We start from the raw sequence: 24,535 nt of genomic DNA, 5'->3' as shown, positions 1-24,535 counted from the left end.
AAAGTATTGGATGGTCAGGGTCCATTATTGAAATTAGACCCCCCCCCCATCCAACCACCCTTCTGAAAGTATTCGCTAATACGTGGCAAAATGGGTAAGACGCTGGCTGGCTAGCCCGGAGGTGACTTTATCGGGATTTTCCGGTGTGGGTTCACCTTGTCAGTGGTGCAGGATGGAGGGCCTCACAAGCACAACTGTCTAGTCGTTCGGGTGGGACGAAACACTGGGGATCCGTGTACACATTGGCGTGCACGTAAAAGATCCCTTGGCAGTTGGAATTCGATATAAGAGTAGGCCATAATGCCTCTGCCAGGGCAAAATTTCCCTCATAGCACACTGTATGATATATGTCCGTCTTGATTAGCCCAGTCAGAGCAGGGGCCTGTTTCACCAAATTTTAAGTAAGATAAAATCCAAATTTTAGTAATTTGATTGGATAATTTTAGATTGATTTTAGTGCTTAGCCAATCAAAATTGAAGTATCTACTAAAATTTGGATTTTATCTTAAGTTAAAATTTCGTGAAACAGGCCCGTGAACAGTAGGACGTTAAACTCCAATTCATTTCATTTACTAATACTTTCACTAATAGTAACGTCTATATACAATGTCACGTGACTAATATACCAATCAATGTGCGCGTGCCTCTCGCGTTCTGTTAGCTACCAATATACCGTTAGTTATCACTGATATTCAATGCACAAGAAGTCGTAGAGAAACAACTTTATAACTTTCTGTGTTCTAGTCTCTTAATCTGGATTTGTATTTTCAGTTTTAAATAATAATATATAAAATGGGAAATTATTCAGATTTAATATTAAGGTAAGAATTTATTTGCAATAATTTTAAAATGAAAGAAAAAGCTAAGATTTATACGAAATAATAAAAGTTGTAAGTGAATTAATAATGTGAAATAGTTATATCAACATGTGTATTAGTAAATATTTTTTAAGTAAAATGCTGTTGTTTAGATACCCCTCCAGCCATTCACGGTGGGTAAGACGCTGGTTTGCTAACCTGGAGGTCGGGTGTTCGATCCCTGCATTAGCCGAGAAAGTTCATCCAGTGATGCAGGACGGGAGGGCCTGACAAGGACAGCTGTCTAGTCGTTTGGATGTGACGAAAAATCGAGTTCCCGTGTACACATTGACGTGCACGTAAAATATCTCTTTACAGTTGGAATTCGATATAACAGTAGGCCGTAGTGTCCGGGCGTATGACCGTCTTCATTAGCCCAGTTCATTTAATTTCTCCACCCATTCCGAGAAAGTTCCACGGGCATTGTGGTGCAGGGCGGAGGTTTTAATAAGGAACAGCACCTAGTCGTTTGGAAGAGATTCTAATCCGAGGTCCCGTATGCAAATGGATGTGCACGTAAAAGACTCATAAACAGTTCGGAGCGTAGGCTGAAACCCCACTGTCTGGGAACAATTGTCGTCCTATGGAAAACGCGCCATGCGACTGTCGCAAATAAACTGCTAAGAAAAATATTAAATTTAGATTTCAAGAGATAAATAACTACATCTGCGTTCTATCATTTTTGAAATTTTTACCATGTCTGGATATATTCAAATATTCAAATGCAATCACTTCAACAACCTGATTTTAATATCATTTATTTTCTTATTCATCTTGCTTTTTTGATGGTTAGTTTTGATACTCCCGTGTATTATTCCCCGGTCATCTCAGTACTCACACAAAAGAACCCGCTCCCGATCGGTCTGCGACTGATTTCAAGACCCTGGGTGATTCGTCGCATGATCACTTAGGCCTACCTACGATATTCGAGTACCATACGGACCGGTTGTGATTTGTTAGGACTGGGTGTGCGAGGCGTTGGCCCACAGAAATGTGTTGTCTGCGTCCCTAAGTACAAGTAAAATGATGCCGACTAAACCCTTGCCGTGAAAGACAGTAAAAGAGTTCTTTGGGCCGTTACGGCGATGTGCTTCCTGTTAAACGGAACGCAAGCGGGTACAGAAATTCCACTTTGTGCCAAATCTGCCCTGGGTCTGTACTGTTTCCAGTGGCATCATATAATCCAGCCAGTGACGAAAACGACTAGCATCACGTCACGTCTTTATAGCAGAGTGTTTGGCGCATGTCCGCATTCTTTAGTCAGGTTCGTGTACAAAAGTAAGACGTTAATGATGCTATCCCGCGTACAAACTGTGTGATTCGATGATATATTTGGACTAGAAACATATTCAAACGAATTAATCTATCAAAATTTTGCTTCAAATCCCTCTCAAATCTTTTGTTTTCGCGGGGTGATAAACTGTTATTAGACGCCATGTCTGTCAGCTCAATTCATTGAGGGAGAGTTCGTTTTCCAGATTCTACTTACTGTCGATGTATCATACATATTGAGGCCTAAGTAAACTCTTGATTATTTTATGTCAACTTCTTTTCCCGCCGTTTAATTACAGAGTCTTTGTGCGTCGACACTCATCAATGTTCCCAAAACCGCCTAACCATTTCATCAAGACATAACAACCGCTCCCATGGTCAAGCTAGCACACACTAAGCTGACAGCCGTGTTGCCAGTTATTGATACCCTGACATTTACGTCTATTGCATGCCCCAGTATTATTTTTTGGTAAGATTGGGTGTCGATGCTTTCCATATATATCAAATTTGCCAAACTTTTATTGGGAATAACCACCCGAGACAATGTATCTTTAAACCCCATTTCATTTCATTTCCCATACAATTAACCTTCATATAAAAACACGTAACACTGTAAAAATTTATCTGTTTAAGCAATGACCTCAATCGAATATGTAGTCAGTCAGTCAGTTAGTCAAGAGGAATTGAAAGATATTTTGATTGAGGGTTTTGTTCAGATAAAAAAATGAAACAAGTTCGCAAATTGAAATGGAATCGTATCTAAAAGGAATCTTTGAGTAAAATTGATCGTAGTCCACCCACGGGTCGTGATAGAAATTGGTGCGAATCCATACATCTAAATATGCTATTATGAAGACCATGCGCCATGTTTTCTTTTTTCGTTTATACGGCTTTAGCAATAGAGAAATGTGAAATAAAGTCCACTCGACAAAAACTATGTCATTTTGGGACTTACATATGGGTTAATTTTACTTCAGTAGTGCGCTTGTGCGTAGGAGTCTTTAGCAGTAGGGGTAGCATCGCAGGATCCAGACAAAAGCCACGATTTTGTCACGTTCAAGCTTGACATCAAATCCACGGCACATGACTCAATGCCAGACCTTATGATCTAAAACACACGCCTTAGATCATTTCCTTACCCAACCCTGTTCGATTTTAGCATTGTTTGTTAATAATATTCATACAAGGACTAGAGGACTGTGAGCAAGGAATCAAGCATAAAGTCATCGCAGCCATCTTGGAATTCCGACGTCATGTCCGGACAAGAAAAGCAGCGATTGTTGGCCAGGTACATTTATTCCTAGGTTGATTAAACACAGACCCCATAAGCATACTTCCGGCTTTTTTAGGTGTCATCTTGTTTAGACACGGGTTGCAACTTGAGGATCTGGAGAAAACCCACGAGGTTAGACAAGCGATTGGGAATCTAAAGCACACGCGTTATATCAATCAAGCACCCGAATGCAGACTTCAATGAGGGTGCCTTATGTGCAGACACTATAGCTTGAAAATGATATCGAAAGTAAAAATAAAATCCATTTATGGAAAAACAAATAATCAGAATTATACAGGGAAATTTGCTATTTGTTATCCGTGACGTGTTGACATTGGCCCATTCTTCAAAGAAAATAAAGATAAATAAATAAAAAAACACACTAATGATGAATAGTTTGTAGAATTTAATTTCCTCTCGAACGTTAGAATCAAGTCCATTTAAATCCATTGAAAATTGCTTTTATTTTTGTCGTTTTTCGCTTTTTTTTCTATTCCATTACGCCTTTGAGACCGCCTATAATTATTTTGTTTTTTATATTTGAGTGTAATGTTCCTGTGTTTGTTTTTACGATAAGACTCAGCGGGAAAATAATCATAAGTCACTTAAGAGCAATTTCCCGTCGCTAAAACTCTAATTATGGAGTTTAGTGCTGTACTTTAATTGGATTTTCCTTCTCAAATATTTCTGCTTTTATCAGATGATTTTCAATTTTGTGACACGAAGAAATAAAGCTCACTCAAATAATAGAATCTCTCTCAAAAAATTGAAATGTGCTGTAAAGGTTCTATCAAATTATCTTCTGTAATACGGTGCTATAAATACATTAAAATGAAATGGGGTTTAATGTCCTACTTTTCTGCACGGACTTCCGGTTAGTGGCGGCTTCGGAGGTATCTGGTTACCACACATTTCCTGTGGCACGAATGCAGACCGAAATTATCAACCGATTTCAATGTAACCTACAGATTATGAAATCGGTTGACAATTTTGGTCTGCAGCCGTGCCTTGTGAAATGTGTGGTAACCTGCTATCTCCGAAACCCCCACCGGAAATGGCCGCAATTTTGCCTACTCTGAGATGTTATTAATATATAATCGTAATCTGTATGTTTCATTGAAATCAGTTGATAATTGCGGTCTGCAGTCGTGCCACATGAACTGTGTGGTAACCTGATAGCTCCGAACCCGCTGACCGGAAGTGGTTGACATTTTGCCTGGCTTGAGATATTAATAATGTTATCATAATCTGTACGTTTCATTAAAATCGGTTGATAAATGTGGTATGCAGACTTACTACATGTGGGAAATAGTCCCTGGAATTGACTTACCACATGTGACAAATAGCTCCAGCCGTCTACAAGAAAAAGAGTAGAGATCGCAATCGGCGACTAGACACCAAAGGTATAAGCACCTGTCGGACTCCGTGTGTCAGAGAATGAAGGGGAAAGGAAAATGAATTCTCGAAAAAAATTAAAATGAATTCTCTAAAGTTAGCAACTTGCTGCATATGATCAATCATGTCACCAATTACTAGTTGTTCACGTGTACAAATGAAACAAAAGACAAACAAACTTGAAGGCTTTCATCAATATCTGACTTAAAATGGCTGCTAACTAAAACACGATGTTTGCTTAATTGAACATCAAACACACATAATGTAATTATTTTGTTATTTTCATTCCGTATTACAGAGATTAAGAACCATGAAATTTTAACCAATCATGCGCGTAAAGATACAACAACTGCGGACCAGTTATTCACGGTTGTTTACTTCCGGGTTAATTCAGCGTTAAACTTGGTAATAGAAACCGTTATAAGTAAGACTTTTAGAAAATAACTTATATAAATAATGACTGTATCAAGGCTGAATTACGTAGTTGGACTATTAACGATGAATTGGGGATATTTTGTTTCACTTTTAATGAAATAATCATAATCTTTTTTTTCACCATAAAACTGAATATTCTAGACAAGTACACAATTTTTCGTGTTCTTTAGATACGCCTTAATATTTTTCACCATAAAACTGAATATTCTACACACAAGTACACAATTTTTCGGGTTTTTGAGATAAGCCTTAATGTCGCCGATCCCGTTCATACATTTCTTAGACAATATTTAACATTTAATTAATAAAGCAAAATGAGAATATCAATGCTATATAATCCCCCGGTTTGGATTCAATCGGGTTGAAAGAGAGCGAAGTAGTGTTTTAGCATCCACTCGACACAAACTAGGTCATTTCGAGATTATCATACGGTTCAAATTTATTTCAATAATTCGCTTGCCCGTAGGGGTCTTTAGCAGTGGGAGGAAACCGGAGGACCCGACGAAAACCCACGAGGTTGGACAGACGACCCTACTTCTTGTCACTTACAAGCGGGGAATCGAAACCACGCCACTTGACTCAATAACAGATTTTCTGATCCGACGCGCACGCGTTAACCATTCGGCAACCCAATATTCCAGACACACCAAATAAAAGAATACTTAAAAGAACATTTTTTAACATGACGAAAACCATGGGCTGATGAAATCCTTTATATGACTTTTAAAAAAAAAACACACAAAGACCTTAAATTGTCTCAAACTTCGTACACGGACAATCCATGTATAGTTATATAAACCTCACCAAATTTTCATATAGGGCATTGATCTAACGAAACCCATTTCCTTGGTAAATAGTTGCTGAAACGGTAGGGTCTGCGTCAAGGTCTTCATATTAGCTTTAAGAGATCTGAAGACTAAAATGATTATTTATTTTAGAGATTTTCTGAAATGAGGTTCCAATAATATAGTGTTGGGGATCTGAAGAGGAAAATGACTGTTTATTTTAGAGAGTTTCTGAGATGACCTTCCAGTAATATCGCAATATTACAAAGTTAGACATGAAATAGGTTTCCCATTCAAGGACGTCCCGTTTATTAAATCGAGATTCAGTTTTATAAATGTTTGCGTCATGTTGACACAGACCAGATTAATACATAAAATATTACGTTATCTTGGAAGCCGCGCTGGCTGGCTGACTTGCAAGGGGTCTAGAGTTAGGTTCCAGTGTTTGCAGAGAGAGAGAGTTCATCGGGATATTCCGATATTATGTTAGGATTCAATTGCTGTCCAAGCAAAATTTTCTTCATAGCACACTGTATGGCACGTGTCCGTCTTAGTTGTCCGAGTCGTTGCAGAAAAGTAGGACGGTAAACAGACCGGGGGGTGGGGTCGCGGTGCCTTAGTGGGCAAGACGCTGGCTCGCTAGCCTGGAGGACGACTGTTCGATCCCTGCATTTGCTGAGAAAGTTCATCCAGATTTTCCGGCGTGGTTCCCCTTGTCAGTGATGCAGGACGGAGGGCCTGACAAGGATAGCTGTCTAGTCGTTCAGATGGGACCAAAACCCGAGGTCCCGTGTACACATTGACGTGTACGTAAAAGATCCCCTGACAGTTGGAATTCGATGTAAGAGTAGGCCGTAGTGCCGTAGTCCGGGCAAAATGCCCGTCTTTATTAGCCCGGTTCGGAGCAGAACAGTAGGACGTTAAACTCTATTTCATTTCGGACCCCTTAGGACGTTTTATAAATCTCTTAGGATCCCTACCGCGTACACTGTTCAATCATATTTCTCGTATTAAGACTGTTAGGACTTTTCACATAAATCGTTAATCAAAAACGTGGAACAGCAACTCTTAGCAAGATGATCGGCATTTCTATTAAAGCAACTCTCATATCAATTGGGTGGCTGAATGGTTAGCACGTGCGCGCTGTAGCATCCGACCTGTCATTGAGTCAACTGGCGTGGTTTCGAATCCCCGGTTGTACGTGACAAGGAGTAGGGGCACCTGTCCAACCTCGTGGGGTTTTTCCGGGTCCTCCGGTTTCCTCCCACTGCTAAAGACCCCTACGCGCAAGCGAATTATTGAAATAAAATTAAACCATATGTTAGTCCCAGAATGACATAGTTTGTGTCGAGTGGACGTTAAACCCCATTGTTATCTCTCTCTCTCTCTCTCTCTCTCTATCTCTCTCTCTCAATTTGGTCGAAATGGCTGTAATTTGTTGGTTTTTTTATTCCTACATGATGAAGTACAAATCGCATTCAGATTATACAAACAAACTAATGCTTCATTTGATGATTAGGATTTGTAGATTTAGTTATCGAGGAGCCAGTCGGGTACCCATAAAAATACATCCACAACTCGGAATAGTAAGTCGAGCGCTGTGAGTAGAAATAAAAAGTGGTTTAAGTCGAGATTACTGTTAATTCGTAGTTCTCGTTCTTCCCGAGAAACCCTTTCATGTGTTGTTGTCGTGTCAACATGGCGTGTATTAGTATTAACGTCACTTCAGGGAAATGTTTATCATCACAAGGTAAACATGATTTGGATTGTCACATAAATATTTACCCTCTTCTTCATCGGGATTCCCGTAAGAGAACAGAAAAACAAGTGAACAGTATTTCGGTGGAGTGGAGGTGGGGGGGGGCGGAAACTCATCAAGACGCGTGGAAATGAAATGAACTGAAATGGGTTTAACGTCCGACTGTTTGCTTCTACCGGGCTAATGATGACGACATATATCTATAGTGTGCTATGATGGCATTTTCGCCCAGGCAGCGGCGCTATGGCCCACTCGAATTCCAACTGTCATGGGTTCTTTTACGTGCACGCCAATCTGTACATGGATCCTTAGTGTTTCGTCGCACCCGAACGACTATACGTTGTTACTTGCAAGGCCCTCCGTCCTACACCACTGACAAGGGGGACCCACACTCGAAGATTCCGATGAACTTTCTCAACCAACGCAGGGATCGAACACGGTACCTCAAAACGCAGACACGACGTAGACGTAAAACATCCCTTGGCAGTGGTAATTCGATATAAGAGTAAGCCGCCGGTCGTCGGGGTTAATTTCCTTCATAGCACACTGTATGGCGTAAGCCCGTCTTCATTAGCCCAGTCGGAACAGAACAGTAGGACGTTAAACCCCATTTCATTTCATTTCATTTTTCTTACAAACGGCGTATAGTACAATATGATTTTGCACTCTTTCCATTTGCAGCTTATGACCATTAATTAGTTTAGTGGGAATAATGAAATAAAATCATCGAACTTGCATATCAGTTTTAGCGGAATAGTGTGCGTCTAACCTTGGCGCTCGCACTTAGAAACAAGTCGACATTTTGCAATCAAGAAACAGCCTCAGTGGTTTCAATGGTATGTTATGTATATTTTATGTGAGTAGAGATTGTGACGTCAGTACTGATAGTCGATGGTTGACCCGTTACTAATTAAATGACCATACGATTAATAGACTGAACAGTAGCAAGTAGGTGGAATAATATCCCAGTGATTGATTTTGGGTACATTTAATGGTTGTAGCAACAGTTCGCAAACATTGTCTGAGAGCCACTGTGACTCAAGGTATATGGTGCTGACTGACGAGCCTAGGTACCCGTAGATAGATCACAGTTTTGACCGAGAAAAGAGAGAGAGAGAGAGAGAGAGAGAGAGAGAGAGGTTAAACGTCCACTCGACACAGACTGGGTCATTTCGGGAATAACATATGGTTTAATTTTATTTCAATAATTCGCTTGCGCGTAGTGGTCTATAGTAGTGGGGGGGGGGGAACCGGAGGACCCAGAGAAAACCCACGAGGCTGGTTGAGCGAGAAAGATATCGTGGTTTGAAATCTGATTTATTTGTTTCGATTCCACAGGATGTTTGGTCGCTTGTCTAACCTTAGTTTGTTGTCCATCAGTCCACCTCGAACTTCACCCCAATGCCCCCAAAGACCCATTGTGTATTTCGTTTCGTTTTTTTTATACTTTCGGTGGCCTACACTACATAAAGATCTGACAAGTTGTACTGGAATGTCGTGTCAGGGGTCGCACGAGCAGTTCCGTGCAGGGCATTCCAAAACCTCGCCGTAAAAGACCGTTTCATTGGCTAATCCCACTCTTCAACCAAAACGCCGGTGATATAACAAACTCCTCCAGATCCTAGTGTAGTAAAGACAAATAAAAAGGAAATTTTGAACTATAAAAAAAAGAAACGAAACAGTATCTGTGTTTTAATCCGATCGGATGTACTTGTTATTTAAGGAAATGAAATGAAATGAAATAGGGTTTAACGTCCTACTGTTCTGCTCCTAAACTGGGCTAATGAAGACGGGCATACGCCATACAGTGTGCTATGAGGGAAATTTTGCCTGGGCAGCGGCGCTACGGCCTACTCTTATATCGAATTCCAACTACCAAGGGATCTTTTACGTGCACACCAATATGTACACGGGACCTCGGGTTTTCGTCCCATCCGAACGACCAGACAGCTGTCCTTGTCAGGCCCTCCGTCCTGCATCACTGACAAGGGGAAACCACGCCAGCTATTTCTGGAACATTCGGTATAAATATTAAGGCATTCGTGGTGTCTTGGTCTCTTTTCCCAAAACACTAGATTCAACTTTTTTTTTACACAGTTTAATGTATTAGTTTTAAAAATGAAACCTAGGCGCCATCAATTTGTAATTTTTACTGGTTTCCGACAGTTTTATCCGATCGTCAAGAAATATACGCCCAAACTAAACAATTTCTATCACAATAATAATGTATTTGCCCTGCAGATCAAATAAAAATAGACGGATACTTTCCCGATCCTAAAAATAACTCACGGCGATATTTCACGGGTTTTAATTGTTCTTTTAAGCGGATCACTTCAGATAAAATAAATATACCCTGAAGCAACATCACACTTGGCGTTAACACTAAAAATAACTTCTATATGTTATCCATTCTGCACACAGAGATCCATCTACTTCATACTTCGAGAATAAATCTCTGTCCTGAATGGCCGCCATATCCAAAAATTAGTATACTGTTTTGTAATGGTGTTCTACATCTGGCATACACACAAGACTAAATAAACCTATTCAATTCCTTTAAATGGAAGCAGAATAAATACTTCTCAAAAGTTCCGAGTATACTTAGTGTATCCGACTAAAATCGTCGATTAAGGACTTAAAATGTCAGTCAACTCAAGACAACCTAAGGTTAGTATTATATGTTATCTGATAGGCAGATTTAGCTGTTGTATAATGTATGTTTAATAGAGAATGTTTATTAAGTTCCTGTTGATGTTCGTATGGAACTGAAAGCACTAGTCGCGTAATACTGTGTTTCTTTCCTCAACATTTTAATTTTAATTATATATAAATATTTTTGGGACTGTCTTTGTTTCTGTTTGTCTCTGTTCATGGTTTGTGTCTACACTAGGACTGCCCGGACCTGAAGGTTCTGGTATAAGAGAAGGTCAACCGCGTAGTGAGATGTGGCGTGGCACTATCAATTCCGACAAGGGCTCATAGAACAATGATTTGTTTTACCCCTTGATAACTAAAATTAACAAGCAGGGTCTAAAACAGTATATGCGCTATAGGTGCCAGGGCCTGTTTCTCGAAATCTTAAAAGATAAAATCCAAATTTTAGTAGATACTTCAATTTTGATTCCCTAAGCACTAAAATTAACCTGATATTATCCAATCAAATTACTAAAATTTGGATTTGTATCTTAGTTAAAATTTCGTGAAACAGGCCCCTGCCCAGTAAGAACAGAACAGTACCATCAACGTTAAACCCCCATCTATGTGTGCCACTCCCGCTCTCGGTGGTAGGGGGTTGGATGGTCGAATGGTTAGCACTTGCTTGCTGTATCATAAGACCTGTCATTGAGTCAACTGGCGTGGTTTCGAATCCCCGTTTGTACGTGACAAGGAGTAGGGTCGCCTGTCCAACTTCGAGGGTTTTCTCCGGGTCCCCCGGTTTCCTCTCACTGCTAAAGAACCCTACGCGCAAGCAAATTATTGAAATAAAATTAAACCATGTGTTAGTCCCGAAATTACCTAGTTTGTGTCGAGTGGACGTTAAACCCCATTTCTCTCTCTTTCTCTCTCTCTCTCTCTCTCGCTCGCGGTTGCGCTACTTACATAAAAACAAAACTACTTGGTTTGTCTACCTATTGAAGTTACATCTATTCAACAGTATTAAATATATATCTAGAGGCAGAATATGGTATACAAAGATAAAGCTATCCATTGTAGTAAATATAAAAAAAGTATATCCTCGTTTTATTATAATAAGTAGAAATAAGAAGGTGCCCTGGGCGTATATTGTTTCAAAGGTAAATATGTTAAATTATTGATCGTTTTAAGGATCCAGGTACTAGAGTAGGTCTTATTGACATTTAACTGGGTTATTCGAAGACAAATGAAATGAAATGGAGTTTAACGTCCTACTGTGCTATGAGGGAAATTTTGCCCGGACAGCGGCACTACGACCTACTCTTATATCGAATTCCAACTGCCAAGGGATCTTTTACGTGCACGCCAATGTGTACACGGGACCTCGGTTTTTCGTCCCATCCGAACGACTACACAGCTTTCCTTGTCAGCCCCTCCGTCCTACATCACTGACAAGGGAGAACCACGCCGGAAAATCTGGATGAACTTTCTCGGCCAATGCAGGGATCGAACACCCGAGCTAGCGTCTTACCCACTTAGCCACGTGATCCCCTATTCGAAGACAAACTCATTGTCATTTTGACCTTCTATATTTAAAAGTACGAAATATCTGAATGGGCTAATTCCGAAATTCTAGTTGACCTGTTAATTATATTAACAAGGTTCATTTATCACCGCGGTCTTGTTAACCGGGGCGCCTCTGTGAGTAAGGGACTGGCTCTCTAAGCTTCGCTCCCAGTGCTGACCGTGAAGGTCAGGTTACACGTTGACGTGCTTGTAAAATAACACTCGACAGTTGAAATTAAGAGCCATATCTAAAACTCAAGGCACATTGTATGGCGTATGATCGTCTTCATTAGCCCAGTCGGGGCAGAAAAGTAGGACGTTAAACCCTATTTCATTTCACTGTAGCAACCAACAAATTTACTGTGAATTTACACAATTCATATTCTGCATGATTTAAGTATGAATATTATATGTAAGACACAAGATGACCTACGTTCTGTTTTATGGATTTGATCTCTCTCTTGATATGTGTTGATGCTACCGACAACAGTATTATTTTGAACAAATCTGCTACGTCCCGCCTTTCTGTCGTAACAGCCTTTCCGTTCGTGTTGCCTGTGCAGGATTTGCGAATTTTGTATTAACGTGAGCCACCCTCAATAGTATTATTTTCATCAGAATGTGTGCGCCCTTAAAAGATATTAAAACAGGTATTATGTACGTAAATTAAACAATTATCTTAAGTGGAGCGCCACCACACAAACAGTACACCCCCCCTCCATCTCTTTCTCGTTTAAATTTATATTTGTCTTGTTGACTTCTAGTGCGCTATATGCAATTCGGTTCTCCTGCACTGAGAATCAATTAAATTAACAAGCCACGAAGAAGATAACAAGTAAACAGGTAATTGAAGAAGGCGATTTAAAAAGCTAAGCGTTCTGGGTAATTAAATACGATCTATTGATATAGTCATTATATGACGTCATCAAACAAAAACTTTACAAACATCATTATATCTAAAGAGGCATGTTGACGTTAACCCTCATTAATTTTGTTTGTATTGATTAAAAGAGAGAACCGTTTTCTGTTGATATTATTTTACGTGATTGAAAAACGACAAAACAAGTTTAAATTAGCGACACCTCTCCTGGAACGGTGAAATGTCTAGTAATTCAGATGGGATGAAGAAAAATTCGATGCCCCATGTACACTTGTACGTGTAAGTACAAGAACCTATGTCATGGGCATAAGGGGCCAATCTCAATTTGGGGGGCTGAGGCTATTTCAAGGGCGGCCGTTGATTTAAAAGCGGTTGTTAAGTTATTAAAATTATGTTGACTGGCCATAACAAATATGATATAAGAATTGTTTTGTTTGTTTGTTTGGTTGTTGTTTTGGTATCATTATTATTCATGTCTAAACATTGTTATTCTTGTCAAAGCATTGTTGTTAGTTCAGTCAATCATGCATTGATTTTCTACATGCGATAAGTAATGTTTAATGGTCGAGAGCGAGACGTTAAGTATATTGTTACAACAAAACGGCCGTAGGCCCGAGTGTTTTTACAATATAGTACGCAATGTCTTAAGCTCAAGATCATTAAACGACGTAATATACAAACACTCCGCATGTGCTTTTACAGTGAAATACGATATGCGACTCCAATATTTCACTAGTATAAATAATGTACGATTGACAAGTTGCCCGTACGAATATTTGGAAAAATGGTACGCCAACATCAACATACATTCATATGTATTTTAAATATTTATAATACACACGACGTTTGTACAGCTACAGAAGGGGTTGGGGGCCTTCCACTACCAAAATAGAATGGGGTTTAACGTCTTACCGTTCTGCTATAACTGGAACAATGAAACGGGACGTATACGCGGTACGCACTAAAATATCTATATTATACGGCGTGATTGCGTATTATAGGAGACGAAGCTACATACTACTGGAATTTCTATATTTAATGGAAGATATGGCCAACATAATATGGGCGCGTCCTAGACATTCGACTACTGACATACACTGATAATAAGCATGATGAATACTGAATGATCACCTGTGCGGCGCAAATACATGATCGAGTGAAATACTGTGTTCGTATCGTTTAAAGTAACTCACGATTTCATTTATCTTTTTTAGGTCGCATTTGATGAGAAGCTGAAGAGTTGTATCTTGATAAATTACAGATGTCATCTTGGAAAATTTGATACAATGAATACATAGATTTACCAATGGCGGTAGTAAACTACATAGTGACTAAAATATTAACAAACAAAACTTATAAAATGGTTTGAAATAGACATTTCGAGTTCGGTTCCCACGAAAGCTGTAATTTTTATCACCATATTTGTGGAAATTTAATATTCTACATCACCATGACAACATTCGCACCAGATCTCGTGAATGTCGTCACTGGTCTTCAGGGATTATCGCCCTTTCCTTTGGGATCACTACCCGGAAGTAAAGTAGGCGCAAGCGCGCCTGAAAGTAACAATGAGTCCAATTTAACAGTAGAAGAATTGGTGCTGCGAACATTGGGACCACAGCGGAAGGATTTATCATCCAGTGTTTTACTGACGTGTGTTTACAGCCTCGTTTTTCTCTCAGGATTCGTGGGCAATGTGTGCACGTGCGTTGTCATAGCGAAGAACCATTACATGCAGACAACCACCAACTACTATTTATTCAGTTTAGCCGTGTCGGATCTAATGCTTATCATATTCGGTAAGTTGTATTTCTTCTTCTTTGTAATCTTTCCAACTGGTGTAGTTTCGAATCCCCGGTCGTACGTGAGTAGGGTCGCCTGTCCAACCTCGTGAGTTTTCTGCGGGTCCTCCGGTTTCCTCCCACTGCTAAAGACCTCTACGCGCAAGATAATTAGCGAAATAAAATTTAACCATATGTTAGTCCAAAAATGACCTAGTTTGTGTCGAGTGGACGTTAAACCTCATCTCTCTCTCTCTCTCTCCCTTGTAATCTTTCTTTGTCTCTATCATTAATGGTGTATTGAGTAATTGGCTGACTCGCCATCCAAGACGTCCGGGGGTCGGATGTCCTGTTCTACACCAACCGGGATAATGAAGACGTACACACGCAACGCAATGTACAGCAAGAGAAATTTTGTCCGGAATTCCAACTGTCAAGGGTTCTTTTACGTGCACTCGAACATGTAAACGGCGTCCCTTGCTAGGCCACCCATCCTGCACCAATTACAAGGGGAAACCACGCAGGAAACTTCAATGGACTTTTCTCCGTTAAAACCGGTATTGCCCATGGTTAGCGAGCCAGTGCCATACTGAGCTACCGTGAGTCTCTGACAGCTGCGAGACGAAACTTATAATATTCAATAATGGTAAACACATATTAAAGATTATTTATACAAGAATATACCAGATGTTTCGTTTATTTAACGGTATTATTAGATTGTTTTAATAATTACACTTTATGATGGGTGTTGGCAGTGTTGATATACAAATATCGATAAAACAAATCAATGCCTTGCTGATGTCCTATTTTTGGTGGTGTATATCATGTGCACGTATATCAGTGATACCTTTAAGTACTGCAGATTTGTGCCTATACACCGCTTCCCATAATGTCCGTCTAAATGTTTAGCGCGCTTTCAGGGCCGTAACTAGCTCAGAGCAACAAGGGTGGGGGAGTGTTCTCAGGGGTGCTGTAATATTGACGGACAATGTATATCTATTTTTTATGGTCTAAATTTTTTTCACAGGGAAGGGCGAAACGGTTTTTTTGCAGCGCCCCCCCGCCCCAGTTACGGGCCTGCGTGCTTTAGAGATTTTTTTTTCGGATAAGGATTTCATTTCATTCGACCTAGAGTCATCATATTGTGCGGTTGACCCTAGGCGTGATGCTCGCGCAATCTGTGTCCACCACCTTAGAGATCGGTGAATACGCTACAGCAAAGCGACAGTGAATCAAGCGAGACACTATACATGGTGGACAGGGCATCACTCAGTTCTATGTTCCACGCATTTGGTTGGCATGCATCAAACTAAAACCGTGTCAAATCTAAATGAAATGTAAAGTGCTACATTGTTTTGTCAAACCTGGATTACTGTCATTTCCACCTATTCCACATCGCTGCGTCGGTCTAAATCAATTCCATCTGATCCAGAACAAATCAGCCAGAATTATAAGTAGAACAAAGCAAATAGATCAGCTAACTACCCGTCTGGCAAAGAACAGTGTCTAGTATTGTAGTTGGGACAATAAAAACAAGCTCCTGTGTACACATTGGTGTGCACATAAAAGAATCCTTCACAGTTGAAATTCGATTAAGAAATGCCACGGACCATTAAAACTTTCCGTCATAGCACTCTGCATAGCGTATGCCTATCTTCAATGGCCCGATTGGCACAGAAAAGTGGGAAAAATTAATGAAATGAAATGTGTTTAACGTCCTACTATTCTGCTCTGATTGGGCTAATGAAGACGGGCAACATTTAAAATGTAATATTATGTCGCGTAAAAATGTCATATTGCTACGGTAATAATTAAACAAAGTCTCGATTATCTATTTTTACGGTATCCAACACAAAACATACTTAATTCCACTAACTATCGCAGGCTAGCGATGGGATAGAGAGTTGAGTATGGTCTTGGTAGTTAATTAATGTCTAATTAATAATTTAGATAACATTTTATGGCTATAGAAAGACCTGCAATAGACAGATTTAGTTCTTGCATAATGCATGTGTTAAAACATTAATGAAACCCACTGTTAATGTAAGGCTATGATCCCTTGTCTAGTAATGTAAGACCAATATCCCATGACCCCCATAAGCCCCAGTGCTACAGGTGCCTTAAAAACCTTCCCAGGGAACAATTGGTATTGGTCAGCCATCTTGTTTAACTAGTGTGGTCGACTTGGTCGACAATTAATATACTCTGACATGGTCCGGCTAAACTGGGACCAAATGATCCACTGTCTTCCTTATATATAGGCTTAACTGGTTAATAGATAGTTTAATCTGCCAACATTGATAGACGTGAACAAGACTCAGAACATGTCTTGAGGATCAATTATATCGACTGCTAGACGTGACATCATCGACACCTGACAAAGCCCGCAATTTCACAAGACTCAGACCTTACCACTCCAACTTTTTACAAATAATTACACTGTCACTTAAAACATTCTTCGACTGGAGAAGCTATATTGATACACATCAGAGAGAGAGAGAGAAAGAGAGAGAGAGAGAGATGGGGTTTAACGTCCACTCGACACAAACTAGGTCATTTCGGGACTAACATATGGTTTAATTTTATTTACATAATTCGCTTGCGCCTAGGGGTCTTTAGCACTGTGAGGTAACCGGAGGACCCGGAGAAAACCCAGAAGGTTGAACAGGCGGCCCTACCTATTGTTACGTACAAGCGGGGAATAGAAACCACGGCACTTGACTCAATGACAGACCCTATTATCAAACGCGCACGCGTTAACCATTACTGTTTGTGCTGTCGCTCCATCTGATATCAATTTTTTGACCAGTTTATACCCCCTACACAGACAGAGGACATCCTGCATACGCTGTTGTTACGTACATAATACTTGTTTAAATATCTTTTTAGGGCACACAAATTCTGTCTACCTGCCTCTTCCGAATTAAAAGTCACCAGTATGGCTACCACCCTCTCATGTCCGAAAGTTTGTAAACACATTAGGAGTACCAAACGCTGTAGAAAAATATTGTTTTTGACAATTTCATTCATGTTAACACGTTTTTGAGTGTGTTATTGTGTACACATAAGTTTTGATGGCCGGATGGTTAGCACGTGCGCACTGTATCGTAAGGTCTGTCACTGAGTCAACTAGCGTGGTTTCGAATCCCCGGTTGTACGTGACAAGGAGTAGGGTCGCCTGTCCAACATCGTGGGTTTTCTCCGGAGCCCCCGGTTTCAACCCACTGCTAAAGACCTCTACGCGCAAGTCAATTATTGAAATAAAACTGAACCATGTGTTAGTCCCAAAATGACCAAGTTTGTGTCGAGTGGATGTTAAACCTAATTTCTACCTTTCTTTAATCGATGATAATTTTGTGAATATTTGCTTCTAGAACATCAAAGAGGTCTATAAAATGGGGAATCCCTTTCAAAATTAACTTTAAACTGATGCTAATGATTTCTGTCTGCACTCTAGTACGTTTCTTGTTTGTTCGTAAGCGAGAATATAAAACAAAAGTGGTCTGAATCCGATTATTTAATTCAGTGGCACATAACTCGTCTGAAACCCAACATGAACGTAATGGATTTTATACACAGTATTTAGCATCAATTTAATTTTATTTTTGAAAGAGATTCCCCATGTTACAGGCGTCTGTGGTTTCTGGTTCAAACAATGTGGTGAAATGAAATGAAATTGGGTTTAACATCCTACTGTTCTGCTGCAACAGGTGTAATGAAAACGGCCATATGCCATACAGTGTAATGTGGGGGATATGTTGCCGGGGCAGCGGAAATACACTTATATCGAATTTTACGTGCACGCCAATGTATACACGGGACCACGGTTTTTCGTAACATCCGAACGACTAGACAGCTGTCCTTGATCTGCCCCACTGATGACAAGGGGGGACCACGCTGGAAAATCCCGATAAGCTTTCTCGTCTAATGCAGGGATCGAACACACGACCACCATGTTAGCGACCCAGCGTCTTTTTTTTTTTTTTTTTAATTATTAAAATTCAGATTCATACATTAAAATACAATATGTGTCATACAATATAAAACTAAAACATTAAGAGATAATTATATCACAGACTGAAACTAAACAATATAACTATAAGTAAATAAATAATAAATATATCACAATATTTTATCAAGGTTATTGTCTAATGCAATAGAAGAGTTGAATAGTAAAAGTATTCATTTGCTCCACTTTATTTACGGCATCATCAACTGATAAAAATTAACATGATAGGTAATGGTCTAATAATAGAAGCTACCGGGGGTGGGGGGGGGGGCAGCTGTCTCAACTGGGCCCCGAATCGCTCCCTTTTCATTAGACGCAATACGAAGCCAACAACCAAGGGACCCATATCAGTATGGCGCCCCATAAAGCCGATTTACATTGTTTGGGATGCCCCCTTGCCCCCCCTCCCCCAACAGAGCTAATGAACAGACATACGCTGGTATGCCCACCGAAAAACCCTTGACAGTTTGGATGCGAAATAAAAGTAGAATCGCTTTACGGAATAGATGTCGCTAATAGCACACCGTGTGACGTACACCCGTCTACATAGTCCAGCTTGATACAGAGCAGTAGGACGCGAAACCCCACTTCATTTCATTTATTTTAATATACTAGCGCTTAATTAAAAGAAGTATTTGGTTTCTTCGTCAGATCATTTACAGAATTTAATTTAAACAGGAAGACATTTCTTACAGAATTGATTGAATTGGTTAAATTTTGTTGACACTTATCTGTGCGTTCGCGCTGGATTTTCATTAAATTCCACAGGATAAATTACCGAATTGTATTTATCTTTTGGGTCAGTTATAGTACTGCAGTCTAATCGGAAACCAAAAAACCTGTTCTCAAACATTATAATGAGTTAACAAAAACTATTTAAACATATTTTTGTATTTAATCCTTTTGGTGTTCCAATGAAATTTATTTTCACGTATTTGGAAAATTGACTTCAGTATGGGGTAACTGCCTGTGGGTTCGCCGAGTTTTCATTCATTTCAATTGGATAAATCTTGTGAATTAATAACAATATTGCTACTTCAAGTGATAAAACCCTAAACAAAGGGGGATCACTCGGCTAAGTGGGTAAAAGATCCCTTGGCAGTTGGAATTCGATATAGGATTAGGCCGTAGTGCCGCTGCCCGGGCAAAATTTCCCTCATACTATAGCACAACGCGGATAATGTTCATATAGACCACAGGAACTTAGGCGACCCTACTCCTTGGCATGTACAACCCATGTCACCCATAACCCTTTTGTTCACCAATATTATCTTTATTAATGCGAGTATTCAAACTATAGACTCGGATCTGACATAAAATACAGCCTCTTTACCAAATAGTCAATGTATCTTCCAGGTTCAATCATGGGGGAAGGTCCGCTGGTGAAAATAACCTTTAATATAAGTGGGACCGAATGCAAGCCATCTCCTAGCCTTGTTCTTTATCATTAGATGGATTTAAAAAAACAGACGTAACGTCATCGTTTGATGTTGGCGTTTCATTATTTCAAATAATGGTACGGGAAATGTGCCATGCGTACATTATTTATACTAGTTAAAATTTTGGACCCGTATGATGTATTTCATTGCAAAGCACGTGCGAGTGTCTGTATTTTAAGTTGTTAAATGGTCTCGAGCTTAATACATTTGCGTAATATATTGAAACAACTCGTGACTGTACGTCACTCATGTTGTTTCAATATAATATATTATTAGTACTTAATGTCTCGCTCTCGACCATTAAACCACACAGAAAAAACGAGGTCTGGACGTGTAAAGTTAGCATGCACGTAAAAAGGACAGAGACATTTGGAATTCGATGAAGATATACAAAAAAATGGGGTTGAACGTTCACTCGACACAAACTCTGCCCTTTCGGGACTTACACGTGGTTCGGTGTTATTTAAATAAATCGATTCCGCGTAGGGATCTGTAGCAGTGAGAGGAAACGGGGGGACATGTAGAAAACCAACGAGGTTGGACAGGTGTCCTAGAAGAATGAGATGGGGTTTAACGTCCACTAGACACAAACTAGGTCATTTCGGGCCTAATATATGGTTCAAATTTGTCTTGTCATGTACAAGCTTGGAATCAAAACCCCGCCATTTGACTGATATGCTCTAAAGCAAAAACATTGTATACATTCATCAAATGGCTATCTCCTGAAACGTAAAACGATGAGACTATCCACATATCGCCAGAATGATCCTTATCAACTTAGCTCCATTTTGTGTATTTTATTTATTTTTACAACAGGTGTCAAAAAGATTTAATTATATAACGTTGTTTCATTTTATGTCATTTTATACTATTATACAAACAAGGAAACAACAACAAACGACAACAACAACAAGCAACAACAACAAACAACAACAATAAACAAAATTAATATCTTCTATAGTTAAAAATAAAATGGTATCTAATAATTATAACAGAGTCAAACTTTTTCCCAAATCAACAAAAACAACTCTATCTAAAGTCTAATAACTGTGACAGAGTCAGACTTTTTTTCCAAGTCCACGTTATAAGAACTATACCTAGGCTTGGTTCCCATTACTTTGTGGTAGTTGGAATGGGAGTTCAGAATAACGGGGTTCAGAGGATGGGACCTCAACTTGATATCCTTGTTCTGTTTCGTTCGGTGGTTTTTCAGTGTCTGCTGTTTGTATCGTTCTACCGACCCAGACACCGATCCCAAATCCCCCTCCTACACCAAACATAATGCCACAAGCTATATATATACCATCATAAATGTCGATTTTCCAGGGATTTGCTTTCTTGGTCACACATGCCATCTGCCTTTTATCCACGCTTCCACTATTTCGATCCTGGACCATTCTCTCTCCACCAGTTGTGTCATCGTAATAATCATCATCGTAATTAGACGAGTAGTAGTAGGCCCCGTAGTCATTCTCGGTCAAATCCTCATCCCCGTGCAATTCGTCCGGATGCTCGACCGTCCCTTCATCTCCCGACGTCCCGTCATCATTCTTCACCTCATTTCCATCGTAATAATAGTTACCATTTCGATCCTGGACAGTTGTCTCTCCACCTGTTGTGTCATCGTAATAATATAAGGGGTAGTTATTGTAAAACCAGGCCCCGTAGTCAAACTCGGTCAAATCCTCATCCCCGTGCAATTCGTCCTGATGCTCGACCGTCTCTTCATCTCCCAATTTCCCATCATCGTTCTTCACGTCATTTCCATCGTAATAATAGTTACCATTTCGATCCTGGACAGTTGTCTCTCCACCCGTTGTGTCATCGTAATAATATGAGGGGTAGTTATTGTAAAACCAGGCCCCGTAGTCAAACTCGGTCAAATCCTCATCCCCGTGCAATTCGTCCTGATGCTCGACCGTCTCTTCATCTCCCAATTTCACATCATCATTCTTCACGTCATTTCCGTCGTAATAATAGTTACCATTTCGATCCTGGACAGTTGTCTCTCCACCCGTTGTGTCATCGTAATAATATAAGGGGTAGTTATTGTAAAACCAGGCCCCGTAGTCAAACTCGGTCAAATCCTCATCCCCGTACAATTCGTCCTGATGCTCGACCGTCTCGTCGTCTCCCGACTGTCCGTCCCCATACTCTGCAACATTTTGCATTTTGGAATCCAGAATTAAGCCAGCAGCCACACAAATCATAAAAGCATATAAGATCAACAGCGTGACTAGCTGCTTCGATACATTTGTTTCCATTGCGCTATTTACTATTTTCCAATTATAACGCTTGGGGTATTTCTGAACGTTACAGCCTTTTAGTATTTTCCTGATTTTACAACCTGTTAGTAATTTCCCGATTTTTCAGTCTTTCAACATTTTCCTTATTTACAACATTTTAGTCATTTCCGGACTTAGTAATTTCTAAAAATAGCGTTGTATGTTACAGCTGTTTCTTGACCCAATCTGGCTTTATAGTGATCCCTTGAAGACACAAAGTTTCCCTAACACAGTATTTAACGTCTTCCTACTTTCCATACACAGGGTTTTGGCCAATTCTTGACGTTTCACGGCGTTTTGACGTCACAACGTTTTACCAATGTCCTAATAGTGTTTTACTAATTTCGTGACGTTACAAAGGCTCTTAGTAATATCGTGGCTTTCTAAATTCCCTGATTTCACAACGTTTTAATAATTCCTTGAAAGTTACGCTGATTTAAAACAGTCTTTATTATTCAACTCTTTCCAGCAATATGATTGTAAGCCTTCTATCGACAACACCCAATATTACATGATATCACGTTTAAAATAAATTAAAATGGAATTAGTTTACTAATATTCTGTTACAATGAAAGACAATATTCGAAATAAAAGGATAAATGTCGTTCATAACACACTGCATGGCGTTTCATCGCCTGCATTAACCTGCTTGATGCAGAATAGTTGGGACGTTAAACCCCACTTTATTTCATTTATTTTATATACTAACGCTTAATTAAAAGAGGTATTTGATTTCTTCGTCAGATCATTTACAGAATTTAATTTAAACAGGGAGACATTTCTTACATAATTAATTGAATTGGTTAAATTTTGTTGACACTTATCTGTGCGTACCATAAATAACCGAATTTTATTTAAATCGAAAGACTTTCTGTACAGAGTTATTTTTTGAATCATTTACTTTAGTTCAGTACTGCCTTGTAGTACATGGGTTAGATGGCCTAAAGGTTAGCACGTGCGCGCTGTATATTAAAGTCTGTCATTGAGTCAACTGGCGTGGTTGTGATTCCCCGGTTGTACGTGACAAGGAGTAGGGTCTAGCTGCCCAACCTCGTGGGTTTTCTCGTCTTCATTAGCCCAGTCGGAGCAAAACAACAGGGCGTTAAAAACCATTTTATTTCATTTCGTTTCCTAAGAAACGAATAATGTTCATATAGACCACAGGAACTTGAGAAGGTGTATTAATTTCTGTTTCATTTGAAAAATATTGTATTTCATATACAAATCACTAACAGTATCGTACTGCGAGGAGCTGAGGTTACCAGAGGGTTCGAGCCCTCAAATTGCAGCCAAAAAAGGTATGCCCTTAGAGCACCGCACCTCTCATCGTCCCCAAGAGTACCAACACATCTAACACGAATATATGAATTATCCGATGCTAGATTCCGAATATCACAATTCGTGATACGATTAAAATCGTGGTTTTAATCATGGAGTAATCGTGTCATACCTCGTGGTCACCCGTAGCAATCGTGTTGATCGTATCGAAACGCATCCGAAGGTATCTGCACGTACCAAATCGTGGATTCAATAGGGGCCATCCTATCGTAACGCATCGTACGACAGTGGGGACCTAGCATGGAGAATGAGAGAAATGAGGTTTAACGTCCTCTCGATACAAGCTATGTCATTTTGGAACTAGTATTTTATTGAAATTTTATTTCAACAATTCGCTTATGCGTAGGGTTCTTTAACAGTGAGGGGTATCCGGATGACCAGGACGAAACCCAAGAGGTTGGACAGGCGACCATATTTCGTCTCACGTACAAACGGGGAATCCAAACCCCACCACTTGACTCAATGACAGTCCTTATGAACTAAAGCGCGCGAGTTAGACCGTTCATTCAACTCCACCCCCTCCCCGTACCCCCGTCTAAAAGGAATTGGAATATTTAAACAAGTTATGGATCCTCGCTTTTATTTAAAAAAATTCTGTTTTTCTAGTATATCATTTGACAAATATCATATTTAAAATATTGTACATATTGACTTTGTAACAGAATATTGACACTAATAAGGCAACTAGTTTCATTTTAATTTATTTTAAACGTGATTTCATTTGATACTGGGTGTTGTCGATCGAGGGCTTACAATCAAATCGCTGGAAAGAGTTGAATAATAAAGACTGTTTTAAATCAGCGTAACATCAAGGAATTATTAAAACG

At 39.6% G+C, this 24,535-nt stretch overlaps 1 protein-coding gene across 1 annotated transcript in view; it reads left to right on the top strand.

Annotated features, from left to right (window-relative positions):
- Positions 1–708: 708 nt before the first annotated feature.
- LOC126811493 (pyrokinin-1 receptor) overlaps positions 709–24,535 on the top strand; it is a 117,012-nt gene continuing 93,185 nt past the window's right edge. Inside the window, exons 1-2 of the mRNA XM_050537158.2 lie at positions 709–821; positions 14,071–14,655. Coding sequence (XP_050393115.1) covers positions 14,307–14,655 — 349 coding nt within the window. The 5' untranslated portion in view covers positions 709–821; positions 14,071–14,306. The remainder of the gene's footprint in view (positions 822–14,070; positions 14,656–24,535) is intronic.

The sequence above is a fragment of the Patella vulgata genome, chromosome 2, assembly GCF_932274485.2.
Source record: "Patella vulgata chromosome 2, xgPatVulg1.2, whole genome shotgun sequence".
NCBI classification, from domain to species: Eukaryota; Metazoa; Mollusca; class Gastropoda; family Patellidae; genus Patella; species Patella vulgata.
The sequence above is the reverse complement of the archived record's forward strand: the minus strand, read 5'-3'. Positions and strand labels throughout refer to the sequence as shown.